The 15,776-nt window shown below is 48.6% G+C and overlaps 4 protein-coding genes and 1 non-coding gene across 5 annotated transcripts; 1 reads left to right on the top strand and 4 right to left on the bottom strand.

The window, feature by feature from the left end:
• Window positions 1-431: 431 nt before the first annotated feature.
• FOMMEDRAFT_111482 (uncharacterized protein) lies at window positions 432-7,304 on the bottom strand. The gene is made up of 13 exons (XM_007268776.1): window positions 6,605-7,304; window positions 6,346-6,546; window positions 5,922-6,279; window positions 5,779-5,864; window positions 5,643-5,715; window positions 5,229-5,592; window positions 4,992-5,172; window positions 4,911-4,938; window positions 4,614-4,861; window positions 4,397-4,560; window positions 1,991-4,341; window positions 1,272-1,936; window positions 432-1,219 (listed from the first exon to the last, which is right to left on the bottom strand). The coding sequence occupies exons 1-13, from the start codon at window positions 7,247-7,249 to the stop codon at window positions 698-700; spliced, it is 5,886 nt and encodes a 1,961-aa protein (XP_007268838.1). The 5' UTR covers window positions 7,250-7,304; the 3' UTR covers window positions 432-697.
• Window positions 7,305-7,913: 609 nt separating this feature from the next.
• Window positions 7,914-10,572, bottom strand: FOMMEDRAFT_126587 (uncharacterized protein). The gene is made up of 4 exons (XM_007268775.1): window positions 10,124-10,572; window positions 8,949-10,064; window positions 8,398-8,894; window positions 7,914-8,324 (listed from the first exon to the last, which is right to left on the bottom strand). The coding sequence occupies exons 1-4, from the start codon at window positions 10,280-10,282 to the stop codon at window positions 7,955-7,957; spliced, it is 2,142 nt and encodes a 713-aa protein (XP_007268837.1). The 5' UTR covers window positions 10,283-10,572; the 3' UTR covers window positions 7,914-7,954.
• Window positions 10,573-11,040: 468 nt separating this feature from the next.
• FOMMEDRAFT_t56 lies at window positions 11,041-11,124 on the bottom strand. The gene has a single exon. It is a non-coding gene; the product is annotated as a tRNA-Arg (tRNA).
• A 451-nt stretch (window positions 11,125-11,575) lies between these two features.
• FOMMEDRAFT_148030 (uncharacterized protein) lies at window positions 11,576-14,120 on the top strand (the record flags this gene model as incomplete). The annotated part of the gene is made up of 3 exons (XM_007268774.1): window positions 11,576-12,038; window positions 12,094-12,207; window positions 12,264-14,120. Exons 1-3 carry the CDS (start codon window positions 11,892-11,894, stop codon window positions 14,118-14,120), a joined length of 2,118 nt encoding a protein of 705 aa, XP_007268836.1. The 5' UTR covers window positions 11,576-11,891.
• Window positions 14,121-14,315: 195 nt separating this feature from the next.
• FOMMEDRAFT_135745 (uncharacterized protein) lies at window positions 14,316-15,671 on the bottom strand (the record flags this gene model as incomplete). The annotated part of the gene is made up of 7 exons (XM_007268773.1): window positions 14,316-14,351; window positions 14,430-14,569; window positions 14,651-14,760; window positions 14,823-15,041; window positions 15,098-15,190; window positions 15,261-15,437; window positions 15,517-15,671. 7 exons carry the CDS (start codon window positions 15,669-15,671, stop codon window positions 14,316-14,318), a joined length of 930 nt encoding a protein of 309 aa, XP_007268835.1.
• Between the last annotated feature and the right edge of the window lie 105 nt (window positions 15,672-15,776).

Here is a 15,776-nt window from a genome sequence, read left to right as displayed (position 1 = left end):
GTCAATCAATCAATCTATATATACATATCCAACTTAAATAGAATAGAAGGGTGAGAACTGTCTGTAGTAATTGATGACATGACATGCAATTATACAGAACGACAAATGCAATTGACTTCTTTATTATCTTCAGCACGAACCAAATTGGCAGTAGATACGCCATGTTTTGCGCCTAGATCACCACTGGCAGGACTACTACTAGATCCACTATCTGCAAACATATAAGGCAATTCTTTCAATAGTGACAATGCTGCTAAGAAATAGTACTGTTGAATTGTTAGTTTGGCGTACGTGTGCAAAGCATCTTAATATATGCAGATGTGGTCGATTAAGTATGCAATTTCAGTTTGCATCACAATTGTGGCATGAGGTCATACCAAGTCTTAGCCTGTGATAGTATAGAGATCAAAGTTGAAGTTCGATTGCTCTGCAATATACATATTAGCTACAACAGGTACGCCCGATACCCTAGCCGGAAAGAAGAAACTCGAGAACAAGCGCAAGCAACCATAGACAATAAAAATTTAGTGTAAAGCATAGGAAGAAAAGATAGAGACAATCCTAAGACAATCGAACAAGATCATCCCAGTTTCCATAACACGCATTTAGGTCAGAGATAGAGACAGCAGAGACAAACTTCACCCCATAAAGCATTGCATGATAAAGCACTCGTACGTATTGATATGTATCGTGTTAATTAGTCTCGAGAATCGACGGTGTCCTTTCCGTTGAACGTTGGTGGACTATCTCGCACAACAAGCTTCACCTTTCTCACGGGCATGTTGCTGGGGTTGCTACCGTGGTCAAGGATCAACGGAGCCGGACGGTCCCGTGGTGGTGGACTTGCTAAAGGAGGTGATTGCAACATCGAAGGCCCTGCGACTATCGAATTTGACGGAACTCTATGAAGTGACTGACGCGGCGAAGTAGAGACGGGTCCATGAATTCGATGAGGAGAAGAATGATTTGACGATGGTCGAGCAGACGTGTATGATGGTCGATGGCGGGGCGAGTGTGTCACGGCATGAGACGGCGGACGATGTTGTGGGGAGTGGAGGACTGGATGAGCTGACACAGGCCCCTGTTGAGGAGAGCGATGGACCTCTAACGGGGATCGAGGACCTGTTTGAGCCGGTGTACGGTGCTGTGGTGATGGGGGAACAGGGTGTGGCATTGACCGTTGATCTGGTGAGAGTGCCACATTGAGAGATGTACGCGGCTGAAGCTACCGTTAGCAAGTACAATTACTCAAGGATTTTAATAGGACTCACGGTTGGGACATGACGCTGAGGAGGCGAACGATGATCCGGTACACGTATCGGAGGAAGGAGTGGCGGCGGCGGATGCCCATTGGTCGGAGATGCCTTCTGGCGTGCTTGAGCAGAGGGCTGGGTCGCCATTTGTGATGGATCTACCTCTATGATATTCAACTGAGACGAATTTGACTGGTGAACGCCTTGATGAGTCGATGATGTAGCTTGATTCGGTACTTGAGGGTCGACTTCGAAAACAAGGACCCTCTCCCGCCCATGATCGCTCATGCTGCTCTTCCGCTTCCTCTTGAACGACAGAACGCTTTCCATCGATCCTGCGGAGGCGGGAGGATGAGGCGGAGGTGGAGCAGACGCAATAGACGATGATCGGCTCCACGGAGGTGGAGGTGGAACGTTTGACGGCGAACCCGAAGACGATTGCGAGCTCTTCAGTCGATGCGGTAAAACATGAATTGGTACTCTTGTCGTGTGAAGTCCGTTGTTCGTGGGTGGGGGAAACGGTTCGGACTTGGTCGCATTGTCAGGTTGACCAGGGTAAAATTGAACGAGGTCAATGAAGATTGTAGGCGTTACGGGAGGGGCGAGCTTTATTTTAATCAAATTACGGCTAAAAGTTTCTACGCAGGCCTTCACATCGATAAATACAGCGGAATCAGCTTCATCTAGGTGCATAAGTGGTCAGCAGAGTATCATATGTTATCGTACACAAGACACACCCATCATTCGGACTCGGATGTCAGCCCAACGATACATCTTGCCCTTGCGAAGACAGCATAAAGGACAATAAAATGTCGTCAGTGCACCTTCCTTCATTGGGCCCTTGTAACAAACGCAAGCATTGTGGTATTTCCGAAGACATTGCTCGCATTGTAGCAATGCGAATCCAGAGAGATATGGCGTCTGGCCACGGCAAATACACCTGGTTCCGTCCACCCAGTCCCTGTCCACATCTTGCCCAAAAACAAACTTCGGACGCCTCCGCTTCTTCATTCTCGTAGGGGCTGGCCGGTTCGCGAGAATACGATGCAAACCAGCCAAATCTAGTCCGAACGAGACCTCAGGGTTCGGCGATACAGCAAACTTGATTTTGTACAGTTTGCGAAGGTAATGTCGCACTTGCGGAATGTACTCCGCACGTTGATATCCGGGTTGCGAAGCAATAGAGAGGAAGTTGCCAACAACATTGCAGAGTCGTTCGATGTGTTCGACAATAGTCTTTAATTCTTGCCAGTGCTCCGAATAGTTCTTGGAAATCTCAGGCGCATTGTGCAAGACGGTTGGAAGGTAGCAGAAATGGTAGCTACGGTCAGAATGGATGGTCCCATTCCAATGGTTGGGATCACAGAAAGGACAAGATCCACCGTTAACAGCACATCGACCATGGAAACGCGCGTAGCAGTGATCACACTGCACAGCATCAGAGACCACGCCAGGAGGGGGAGGACGAACAGGTTCAAAGCAGATGCAAGTGAAAAACTCGTCGTGCGGAGGCTCATCATCTTCTGGTTTCGTATAGTCAACGACATCACGCAGGATTTCGTCGGCATGGGGCGCATCGTGCTCAGCGCAATACCAAGGAAGTTTCTTTTGCCATTGTTCATGCTTCTCAATCTCGACATTGAGCTTATCGAAACTCGGTAACCTAAATTTCGTTAGGTGTTCGCGAGCATATGTCCTCCATCGATTCATGGCGTCAAAGCAGGACCCTCCATCACCGTGCTCGTAGCGGTTCTTTAGCACGGCTTCGCATCGCTCCTCCAAATCGTACGCGAAGTCGACGGTCCGCTTTAAATCTTGGATGGCCTGAATGTTAAATTCTTTCTCCGCTTTTTGAACGAGCCTGAGCGCCTCTTGGACAGTCGGTAATTCCGCACCCGGCTGAGGCGAGAGCCACTCCTTCGCCTGTTTTTCATATTCCAGTGCACGGCTACGTGTCGTTTGAATTCGTTTCAGCACGCTCGGATCCACCGGAATGGTTGATTCGACATCAAAGAATTGTTCCAACTCTTCGATTGTCTTGATAGGCTGGTTCAAGACACCCGCCGCACGCTCATCCCAATCCGTTCCAGCTTTCAGTCTCTCTTCCAAGAGGATCATATACTTGTTACCAGAGGGAAGCTCGCATGCCTTCGCACGATTCAAGAATTCGCGGATTTCATCTAACGTAATGGCAGATTCATCAACATCTTCGAGTTCCTTTACTAGCCGATCCTGCAGGACATAATTCTCTATCTTGTAGAATTCTTCTAGGTAAACATTCAGTGACGTGCCGTGGGCGAGGAGAGTTTCACACTCCTGCAAATGTGCTGTGGGATCGTTGTCAGTCGAGATCACCTCAAGGAGCGCTTTCGCCTTGGTTTTGAACTCCTCTGCTTGCGACGCTAGGTTTCGGAGAAGGCCAATCTCGGGGCAATCAAACCCGAGGTTTTCGACATCTCGCAAAACAGAATACAGTTCTTCCAGCGTCTTCTCTGGCCGATCAGTTACTTCATCGCTTACGCCGGCGCCGTTGGCAAGTGATGGTTGCCAGCGATGACGCTTTGAACGTTTGCGACTCTGTTTCCGAGTAATGAAGGAGTTAGCCGCTTCGACCCATTCGTTGGCACGAGTAACGCAGCGTCGTAACGAAGCAACTTCTTTCATCGGATAGTTGATCCGATCAGCCTCGGCCACCAAAGCACGTAACGCTCGCAATTGAGGCTTCGGACTGTCGTTGAGAAGTTTCATCAACTTCTTGTGCCAATTTTCCGGGATTGCCGCTCTACTGGAGACAGTTGACTGGATGTTAAGCAGCTCCTCGTCAGAAAATCGTAGCCGTAGGAGCTGTTGGGAGGGTGGGCAGTCGCAAAGATATTTGACATCCTCCAAGCAAACGACTCTAGCACCGTTGGCCTTTGGACAAGGACACATAACTTGCGATAGATAACAGAACGCCTTGCAATACGCGCACTGATATTGATCTTCTGGGCAATCATGCTCGATAAGAGTCTCTGGAACACCAAGCTCGCGGACGGCTTTGCGGTTCTTGATCTCCGTTTCCGTCATTTCTTTGAAACTATCATTTAACCTAAAATAGATAGATTAGATAGGAAAATGGTGAAACATATAAAATCGGTGCGGACCATATCGCTGTCCTAATTGAATGCGATTGCTGAGTTACGGTAATGAGCAACTCATCCTGTGAGAAGACTGGAAGCTTTTTGTGCGATTGATACCGTTTGACACACTCTCGTCCAAGAGGTAGCCAGTCCGGAAGTGCAAAATTAACAGCCTCATTGAAGTTGAGCTGCAAAATAAAGATATTAGATGCGGTTGCAGCGGTCGGCACACTATTCTTACACCATGATTGAATCCTGCATGGTATGCCTTAGGGAAGGTTATCACGAACTCTCCGGCTCGCTGGTCACAGGCGTAGACGTGGACGCCGGACTCTTTCAGTCTCGCCGGACTCATAAGCGTGACTAACTGGAAGAGAAGGTCCGGTTGGGTCTCGAAAAGATCCGGAGCTTCCTTCTTAATTGCAGCTTCGAACTTCTCGGCGTCTTCGGCTGGTATGCCATACCAGGTCTTTGTCTCTCCCCAGTGCACTGGGAGGTATTAGTCAATAGGCACACAGCAAAGCAATTTGGCACGTACTATAATTGATACTGTGGGTATAATGGTCCTAAAATAGATGTCGATCAGCTCCACGGAACCTCCATATAGAATACGCTTTACCTCATTGTGCCAACAGAACGTTGAGAAAACCATTCCAACATATGTCCAAGGAACAGTCATCCCACTTATCTCTGATTTAATATAGCGCAGGAGGGAATCCTGCAGAATAGGGATATTATTCAGATTCCATGGATCCTTTGAATACGGATCTAATGGATGAGTTTCCAGAGTCGGCATAGCACTGACATCTGCGTGTCAAAATTTTGCTTGATCTGATGATAGAAGGAGGTTCATTACCTTCCGTGAGTTGTCGAATGCACGTCCGCTCCGTATTCTATTTCCACGGTCTCGTACGGTGATTGTACCAGTCTCCAGAACTCATTTTCAACGTCCGGTTCGGAAATACGGATACCACCGATGGTAGTCACAGTTGGGTCGTCCAGTTCCTTATCAGTCAACGGGTGATCAGACTGCGGGGGAGGGTGCGTTTCGAACCACATCTTTCGAAATGCTTGGTCCCGTGCCTGAAAACTGCTTAAACTGTGTTCTTCGCCCTCATCAAAGCCGTAATCTCCCCCGGTACCAAATAAGCATGTGTGGCAAAACCACTGCCCTTTCGGAACAGAAGTCAAGGGAGGAACGAGGCAGAACATGTGGAAACCTGCTGGTCGATCAGTCGATCGGTGCATATCTATCAGCTAGAAGACTGACCGCAGTCACAACCATCGCAGAGAAGCATCTCAGTTCCCTTGTTCCTTCTGTGGCATACCTCGCAGCAGGTAGCCTGTCGACAAATCGTATTTAGCAATGTCGGGATACGTCAACGGTACAGAGGGTGCATACTAACCTTGCTATCATCCTTTGACGGAGCCCCATGACCATCTGGTGAGTGAGTACGACCAGTACCATTCGCCATCTTTCCGTTTGAGCCTTCTAGAAAATTCTGATGTTGAGTCTCATGTAGTAGTATACTGCAGTAGTAAAACTTACTGATGCCGTTCATATGTGACGCTTTTCGAGGCTTAGGCGAACTCGCTCTTGAATGGCTAAACCCATTGAGATCGGCGTCGTCAGGTGGCTCTGATAGGGGACTAGAGCTCGTGGAGAGTGGACTAAACGTGGGACTGGGAGGTGGTTGATTCGAGGCTGACCGGGATTCGGGGGCAGGGGATTGCGTTTTCTTCCTATTCGATGATGCAAACACGGCCGAGCTACGAATACCGTCCGAGTAGACTTCATACGGTAAAATAACCCGGATATAGGAATTCCGCAATTGCGTTGACAGCCCAGGTATGCCTGTGTAACCGAGCAGACGGCCGACCTCAGACCATTTTTTCTCTTTATTCACCTTTTCAGCAGTAAATAGAGCGTGAGATACGCGCAACGCATGCTGAATAAGGCCTACTGTACGCACCTTTTCAAATCCTCCGAGCTTCTGCACCTCTTTCCTTAGTAGCCATAAATCTAAGGGCTTGTAGTTAATCGTCGGTACGGTCACACGAGGGTTGCCCTGCTGCCGGTGAAAGCGGTACAGGGCCTCCAGGAAATTGATCTTTGCCCGAGACGACGCCTCAATTGAATTTAGCCGCATTGCTCGGGTCTTGAAGCGGTATGTCTGAGACATTGGACAAAACTATGAGAACACGGATCAGTAGTAATTAAGGACAGCCCACCTCAGTATCGGTCACAAAGGGCATTTTCCACCCTATCGGAGGAACGATTTTGATAATACCATACTCTTGGCCACGGGGCGAGATGGAGCGGATGTAACTCATCGGATCCTTGAACTCCTCAGGGGAAGGATAAAATGTAGGACAGTCTTCGAGCTCAAAAAGTCGTGGTTTTGCCCGAGGGGGAAGGTTTCTCGGACTTGTCGTCTTGACAGTCGACATGTCTAAGGTTGAAGAGACAGAGATTGGGGCACCATTAAGGACTGATGGCGGAACCATTTGCTTCGTGGACGAAACATTAACGAGTTCCACGGAAGGTGAACGAGAGCGATTTAGAGCGGCAAGAGCCTCCACTTTAGATTTGCGAGGTGTACGCTTGTTCAAAGTGGCTTCTTCGGCCGGATGCGAGACTGACGAAGTTCCTCCTGTGTCCATTCCCTCCTCCTTCGCAACTTTCTCCACCGAAGTGCTTCCTTCCACTGCGATGGAGAGAGACGAGGTAAACGTAGTGGGAGGCTTCTCGGATGAAGAATCAGATACATAAGTGTAGTGACTTGCGGGTACGGGATCTGTGGCGGAGCTAGAGCCCCCACGGCGAGGAGTCGCAGAGCGCTCACGCGATTGAGACGGTGGTCCCTTGCCCGACATAATGAGGAGCTCCTTCCGCGATACTCTTGACAATAGAGGGAGCGTGAGGGCAGCGAGGCGAGATTGTGGGCGTCTGAGGCAACTTGTAACACTTTCCGGATCGAATCAATGGCAGTAGTAGTGACCGCTTTTGGCTGTCACGCGAAGTCTTCCTTGTTGGTCCAACAATTCCTTATTTGCACGTTTTTCGCAGCTCACCCAAACATGCTGGATGTACCAAAGAAAAATAGCTTTCATGCCCAGCTATTCGCTCCACCCATCCGCATATTTATTTGTGGCGGTCTATTGTGAATTTCTGGGTATTTTAACTGCGCATCTTCGCCTTCGTCCCAAATAGGATAAGCTTCCTGAGAAGATCTATTTTAAAGTCCGCAACGGCACGCCCCTTTTCTGTCTCTGACTTCGAAATCCGGAAAATTTTCCCGTCTTCTGTCATTGCATGAGAAACAAATGACTTCTATTAGCAAAGGCGCTGATACACTATATTATGGTGAGAATGAATTACTCCATGCGTTATTTCAGATACAATTGCAAGGATACCGTTACATAGCGTATAAACAATGTGCGAAAAGCAAAAACCACGATTTAAATATCCAAAAAAATGCTCAAGGATTGAGGGAAAGAAACATGTTCGTCGACAGTTAAGGATATAATTATTAATGGCCCAGACATCAAAAGAAGGATAGAAGAAATTGAAAAAGGAAGCTATTTCTTGCCTGCCTGTACAGCACGAAGTTGAGCGCGAAGGTTTTCGTTCTGGCCTTGCATATGGTTTAGCTCGTCCATGAGCGCGAGATTCTGGGAAGCCTCAGCAGACCGCATCGCGTCGATATCATCCTGTGCCTTCTGCAGCTCTAACCTACACTCTGCAAGCTGCTTCTCAAGTTGAGTTCGGACAGCCTCGGGTGCGGACGCGGCTTCTTGAGCCAGTGATAATGCTCGGGCGCTAAGCGTGTTGTTGGCTTCCGTGAGCTGCCGACACGTCTCGGCTTGTTCAGCAGCGTGTGTTTCCACCTCCCGTTTCTCATCCGTGACTTTCTCAATTGCCCCTTGTAGTTCAACGATCTCATTTTGCCTAGGAAAGACAAGACGTTAGTTCAATGACCACGTCTGATGGGCAACAATTATAAGGAAGAAAGAAGACATACAAGGAATTCACACTGGATTGCAGCGTCATATTACGCTCTTCGAGTGCCTTCACCTGCTTCTGATACGTTTCCAAAGCAACGCTACTTTCTTGAGCGATCTTTTGTGCTCGGTCTGCATTCTGCTTCAACAGTTCGTGAGCCTGAGCAAACCGGACAAGCCGCTCAATCAATGCGCGATCATCTGCAATTAACGCTTGCACTCGTGCTGCAAACGCTTCGACCGTGAATTGGCTTGACGTGTCAACGGTCTGATAGGATGGGCGACCGTCATACAGTGTTCTTAGTAACCGAACATCCAGTTCCGACAGCGACATGTTCGGACTACCAGGCACTGAGGATGAGGGTTTGGTGCGATGTCCGAACTTTGACGCTCGCAGTTCAGGAGACGGTAGAGCGTTCCATACAGGTTTGAGCATTTGAACAAAATTCTGGATGTCCGCAGGAGCATTCTCATAAGAGACTATTTTCATCGGTCCCGGAGGTACCAGGGCCTGTTCCTAAAATAATCTCATTAACATTACCTGAATCATCAAAACAGCGCTGAAACTCACTCTTAGTTGTGCCTCTAATGAGCGGTTCTTCTCTTGATATCCCTCACGCTCTCGCCGCGCCTCTTCGAGTTCCCGAGAAAGCGATTCGCGGCTGTCAAGGCCGACGCGGAGGTCCTCCTCGAGCTTGTGACGAAGGTCCTCCCATTCCTCTCTTTGTCTGAGGTTGGCGTTTAGTCTTGACTGAACATCCTCTAAATAGGTTCCGAGGTATGAGACACGTCGAGCAGGAGGGGTATCGTTGGGTAAATTTAGACTATGGGAGTGCATCATACTCTGTAAAGCGTCCAGCGCCGACTCCAGTTCCACAATGCGTTGCTCAGTGCCCATAGCTTCATTACTCTTATCTTGCATCATTTCTAGACGCTGCTCCAATCTATCGATCTCGTATTGTTTTTCTTCCCTCTCTTTTGTCCACGATTCCCGTTCAGCAGTCAACCCCCGTAACTGAGACTCTAGCATGCCGACCTTCTGCACTTCGGACCTCATAGTCGCCACTTTTTCCTCTGCGGACTGCAGCTCGAGCGCCAAAGACGTCTCTAATCCCTCCAATTCAACCTTAAGCATGGCTGCCTCTCGCCTCGCTTCGTTCTGAGCCTCGGTTGCGGCCTGCAGCTTGCTATTCGCTTCCTTCACTCTCTCATCTAGGATTGAAACTTCCGCAGCGGACGGTAATTTTCGGGGTGATAATGGTGGTAGCGCATTTTCATGACCCGCGAAGAGGTGTGCCCCATCGAACTTTGTCTTTGACGAAGAATAACTGATTTCAGAAGACGTGGGGCTCATCTGGGTGCTCCGAAGCGACATGGTATATCCTGAATCTTCATTCCCACCAGCGACCTTCGTTTCCAGACTTCGCAACGCAAAACTTAAGACACCAGCTCGGTGCTCAAGAAGCTTCTTGTTAATCTCGTTCGTTCGCTCAGAGAGCTGCCACAACTCCTTCTGCGCGGACTCCACTTTGCGATTCGCAACCTCTAGCTGTTCTGTTGACTGTTTCGACACTGCCTTATGGCGAGAATTTACTTTAACTAATGAAGCAGCTGCATCGCGAATCTTCGTCTCGAGCTTCAGTTTCTTCTGCATTGCATGTAAACGAGCCTCCAGTACTTGATATTCCTAGAATAATACAAATAAGAAAAAGAACCGGAGAAGGCTACGAAAACGCTAGGGCTTACCTTCTTGAGCTCTTCAACGTCCTCAGAATATAGAATATCAAAATCCCGGCTATCGACAATAGCTTCACTTGCCAGCAAAGTCATCAATAGTTCGTCCCGCGTATCAACTGTACCAGAAGCACGCTTCCATGCTCTGAGCTGTGCAACTCGATTTGGCATCGGTCGAGACGGAGAGGATGGTCCGGAAAAGGCGTTAGAGGAACGGGTTGCTGACGTCGGAGAGGAACCTGGAGAGGCTGGGATCGACTTGCGAGAGGAAATAGATGATCCCAAAGACTGCGGTCGGAAGTCATTGTCCACAGAAGCTTGATGTCCATGAGGTAGTTTTGAGAGGGTGACACCATTCGTATATTTTGGAGGAGATGCGCTGACTGTGCTACTTGACGTGCTGTCCGGCCTGCCGTTCGTAGCATCTGTCTCGACTAGAGTAGGTTGCCATATGGGTTTGGAGGAGATCGACAACGGAGCTACTGGACGGAACAGCGATGCCTGAGATTGTTCTTCCCCGGACGAGCTCGATGCCGGGGGTGACTGTGGGCGCTGCCCTGTGCCGCCTAGCAGACGACGTACGCCGTTCATCGAAGAGAGAGAAGACAGTTATCCGACAACCAGCCTCTATCTGCTCTCTTGTCAATCTGTCACGCGTCGGGTAACAGCCTACCAGATTTGGCCTAAACTGGTCGCTTTGTTTGGGTTTGGGTTCCTCCGTGCCGGAACAAATCCCTTCATTTCAATCTCTCATAATTACTTGTATATTTCCTTCCGACATATAATTCTATAAATATCTGAAAGAGATCGTCATTCCGTCCGCAACACTTTCGTGTAATGCGTCCGTCATTAAGAGTGCATATACCTGTCAAAACTGCCCATGGAAACGACCAAAATAGAAAATAGAGAGAAAAAAATAGGTTGCCAATTACCCACGGCGGGACTCGAACCCGCAACCTTCAGATTACACTACACGTAGAAGTCTGACGTCATAGCCATTAAACTACGCGGGCGACAAATGTTAATTATAACTTTAAGAACATAGTGAGAGGATGGTTGTAAGTCAACGCCACCTTTCACTGCCAATTTACCTCTTCCCATGGGTGATGGGGGAGATTTTTTGAACCTAACAGATGAGCTACAACTCTGGTTTGTTTTGCATATAGGACGGTGCTGCTTGCATCAAGTATAATTGACTCCTGAGGCAACCAGATCCCATAGAATAATATCTGCTGAATCGAGCAAGAAACCCCTCTTTCCATGAATTTTTATAGAGTTTTTGGATCGGTGTATAAATTTATGGACATGAATGGGGGAGATGTATACAGAGAAACATTTGTGAAAAGCCTCATTGCGGAAGCTGTCCAACGGCACGAAGCCGGGTGTTGCCGTCATCGTCCCGAGGCTAGTCCCGCCTAAATTACCGACGCAGCCAATTTCATCCTGCTTAACTTTCTCACTCTTGTGCTGCATTCTCCCTCTTGCCTTGCTCGTGTCTGAGGGCTTGTAACAAAAAGTCGTCAAGCCCGACTGGAAAGATCTGTTATACTTCACTGTAGCTGGTCCACGCAGAAAATCTTATTTTAGCCTAGCGGACACCTCGCCAAATCCTGCCAGCGTCCGAGACCAACGCTGCTGGGCAACTTCACAAGCCTGCGGTCGGAACTCTCGGATACAAGCTAAACCTTCACCCAGAGGACATACCTTCATTACGATGCCCGAAACGTCTTGACGAGTCTATTCTGCCTGAGTTTGTCTTGCGTCCTCGTTCGGCTTTGAAATGTCATTTAGCTTTCAATGGCCGCGGTTCTCCGACCAGTTCCATGAGAACGCGATACAGCTTTTAAACAATGCATTAAACAAGGGAAATAAGCCACCGGTCATTGCGGACAGGATTGAAGTCGTTGAATTGGAAATGGGCACTCAGGTACGTGTGCCACAGTGTACGATTATTGTCACGAGCGAACTCACATAATATGTAGCCTCCAGAACTCGAAATACGAGACATAGGAGACCTGACTATGAGTCAATTTCGTGGTATATTCAGGCTAACATATGCAGGCGATGCGCACATAGTACTAAGGACGAAAGTTCAGGTATGGTTCCTCGGCTTCCGAGTACGAGCATTAATTGATTAATTTCCCATGCTTAGGCGAATCCGCTTTACCACAAGAAGCCCGATATACACCTCATGGGTGGTAGCAAAGGCATGGTGGCAGCAAATCAGCCACTAATTGTCCCTATGCTACTCCGACTTTCCAACTTCAAACTCAATTCCTACGTTGTACTGGTCGTTTCCAAGCAGAAGGGCATTACACTCGTCTTCAAAACGGACCCACTCCAGAATGTCGATATCAATAGTACCTTCGACTCATTCACGGTGATTCAGAAGTTCATCCAGAAAGAGATTGAGGGTCAACTTAGACAGATGTTCCGTGAGGACCTCCCGAGCATTATTCATCGGCTTAGCCAGCAGTGGATCAAGAAATCTACTACGGTCGAGGCACCCTATCTAGCGAAGCGACCAGCCATGCGCCCGCATGCCGGACTGGAAACTATGTCAAATCCAGATTTCGCCCTCGGACGCGCGTTCTCGCCAAATACGAATCCACTTATGGCAAGACGAGGTCCTTTACGACCGTCAGAATTCCTACAAGGTATTCCTCAGCGACGATCATCAACACTGCGTAGTGTTTCTTCGAAACCCTCGCTCACCACTCTCCGATCAGCACCGGCTACCCCACAAGTTATATATGATCAGGAGACAGGCACCTTCAAGACTGAAATACCCGAATCAAAGGCGTTCAGTCATCTGGGTCGTATTCATCGCGAAAGTAGGGGGCTAGCGGACCTTGCGGAAGAGGAGAGCGAATATGATGGAACGGACGGAGATGGTTCTTTCGATGTAGTAGACTGGGACGAAACCATGACGGACATTCTGCCACCGCGATCAGAGATGAATGTGACGGAATACGAAAGTATCCCTGCTGTAGGCGGTGGTATGATTACTCGCCCACGCGTATACCACGCTTCTTCTCTATTACACCAAACCCCGTCCTCCACAACCTCTTCAAGAGGTCTATCATCACCAGGACTCACTGCTCCGGCTCTCCATCGACTATCTCAGTCGTTAGCAGATATGCGTCATCCATCGCCATTGAACCCGTATATGCCTAATTCCTCCACGCCAGCGACAAGAAGGACGAGTTGGGAAGGTCCATCTATACAGGAAGGGACCCAGCTCACTGACGGGTTACCACAATATGCTTCCTCCCAGATTCCGACGATTAGGCGAACGAGCGTCGAGGACGAGCTGGATGAATTTCCGTTTGAGAACACAGCTAGTACTCCGCCACTCGTTCGACAACGAAGCGGGAACGAACAATCCAGTTCCTCTTCAAACCCTTCTCCTAACGTCGTGCGTCTAGGCGTAACTGGAGACACCTCCTTCGAACGCGCAGGGGTCAGTCGACGAAGCTCAGTATCGTCTCAAACTGTACCACCATTCGCAACCTTCTCCGACATGAGCGATCCAGATGCCGAGCCTAAGATAATCTTACGACCAGGCATAAACAATGCAGTCTCACAACTCTCCCTTCTCAACCGGTCAAATCAAACTTTATCTCCCTACACGCGTCCCCTTCAACATTTCATGATTCGCAGCGTACCTCCGAGAATGGCGATGTCGCGTGAGAGGTCACAAGGGACGATATCCGACCGTCAACCAGTGAAGGCAAAACGGAAGAGAGTGTACAGGCTCGGAGGCAAAAACACAGAGAAGTCTGACGAGTCGCAGATTCCTTCACGGCCCTCTGCACCAGAAACGACGAGCAATCCGCCTCAGTCGCCTTCAACCACTGCATCCGATTTCGATGCAACCGAGATCGATCGGTATTTCCGTTCACGAGACGAATACTCTCCCCGTCTTCGTACTTCGAGCTTAGAACCTCCACTCTTGAACCCTGCATATTTACGACGTCGGTCATCTATCAATTCACGAAAGTTGTAGAATCTATTCATGTTCTTTTACTACATGTTGTTTTTGTAGTCTAATGCCATAATATGCGTACAAGGATGTAACTATGCCGTCTTTAGTTTAAATCTGGCAACTTCATGGATGAGGTGCTTAGCACATGACGAATTTACGTGAAATTCCTAGATGCCTTCCCAGTAAAGCGTGACGAAAATTACATATGTGTGGTATTTACTTCCGCATTCTCTTCTTGAAGCGTTCCATTATCTACATCAATAAGAAAAGCCGCAGTGTATAAATATCAGCATCCAAATTTTTAACGATAAGAAAGCGAGCTGTACGTACCATCTCGTCAGTAGCAGTCTGCACTTTCTCAGGATGGTGTCTTCGTGGTTCGTAGTCATCTGGGCGTAAACCCATGGCTTCGAGTTTTGCGTCCCGGATGATGTCGGCGTCGGATTTTTGCTTGATGTTGGGTTTGTAGACTAGATGATTTCGTAGGTTAGTGGAATATTATCTCGCAAAACTTGGCAAGAGGGAGGAAAGAAAGAAGCAAAAATACGCACAGCGTGTAGCGGCGAGGTGTTCCTCGTCGTTGTTCTGACGTCTCTCTTTCTTCGCTTCAGCAACTGCGCGTTTCGCTTTCTCCGTTTCTTCGATATTTTTCAGTCGCGCGCTGATAAATGATTGAACGTCAATTGTCCCCACAAAAACAATACAAAGCATAAAATTACGAACTCCATCCCGAGATCCACCTCTGGAATAGCAGTAAGCATGGACAAGCTGTTCGTTACGCTTCCTTCTTCCTGTCCTCGAGCATTGTTCTGCGTTTTAAATTTCTCTGCGATACGGTAAAGTTCTTCTTGTGGGTCCAACGGTTTGGGAGCCTCTTCATCCTCTATCTTCTCGCCTCGTTCGCCACGACGTTGCCTCATGTTCTCTTCGATGTATGCCATCCTAAGGTTCACGAGATAAGCAAAAGGTAGGTAGTTAATACGAAATAGAAATTATACATGTGTTTGTCGACATCTAGCGCGTTAGTTTGTTGAGTGAAGTTGTTCGTACGGACAGTCCGACGGGCTTTGTTCTCTTCCCGTTCCCTATCCCTTTAGGTGTTCACTCATCAGTCATTTCGTACAAACGGAGATTATAATAACCACTCGAGCAAACACGCACTCGGCCTCCTCGATTTCCCTGGTCTTACCCTTGATGAGCCCAACAGGCGTAGTAGTCGATCCGTCATCTGCATCAGCGTTCTTCTTCCGCTTCCGTGGCTCGCCCTTGTTGAGTTTCGTGACGTCGATACCCTGGCGCGCTCGCCGAAGCTTGCGTAGTTCTATAAGGTCATCTAAACTAGCGAGAATGAGTAAAGTATTTTCATGTCCATAGCTAACGATAACTATGGTTTGCACAAGCTGGAAGAGGGACGCACGGAAGGTTCTTGCCTTCGTCTGAATCCGCCTCGGCAGGTGCATCTTCCGGCGGATGTTGGACGGAGTCGAGCTCTGGTTCGGTGGAGCGGTCACGGATGCGAGTTGTTGGACGGTTACGCTTCTTTATCACTACAGTCTCGGCTTCAGAGGACATTGCAAGTAGATGGAAGATATGAACGCAAGAGTAAGGTGAAGTGCCACTGCCAGTGAGAACAGAGGAAGCTTCGAGCCTTCGACGACGAAATTGAAGGAAAGTCGG

This window comes from Fomitiporia mediterranea (genome assembly GCF_000271605.1).
Source record: "Fomitiporia mediterranea MF3/22 unplaced genomic scaffold FOMMEscaffold_8, whole genome shotgun sequence".
In the NCBI taxonomy this organism is placed as follows: domain Eukaryota; kingdom Fungi; phylum Basidiomycota; class Agaricomycetes; order Hymenochaetales; family Hymenochaetaceae; genus Fomitiporia; species Fomitiporia mediterranea.
The sequence above is the reverse complement of the archived record's forward strand: the minus strand, read 5'-3'. Positions and strand labels throughout refer to the sequence as shown.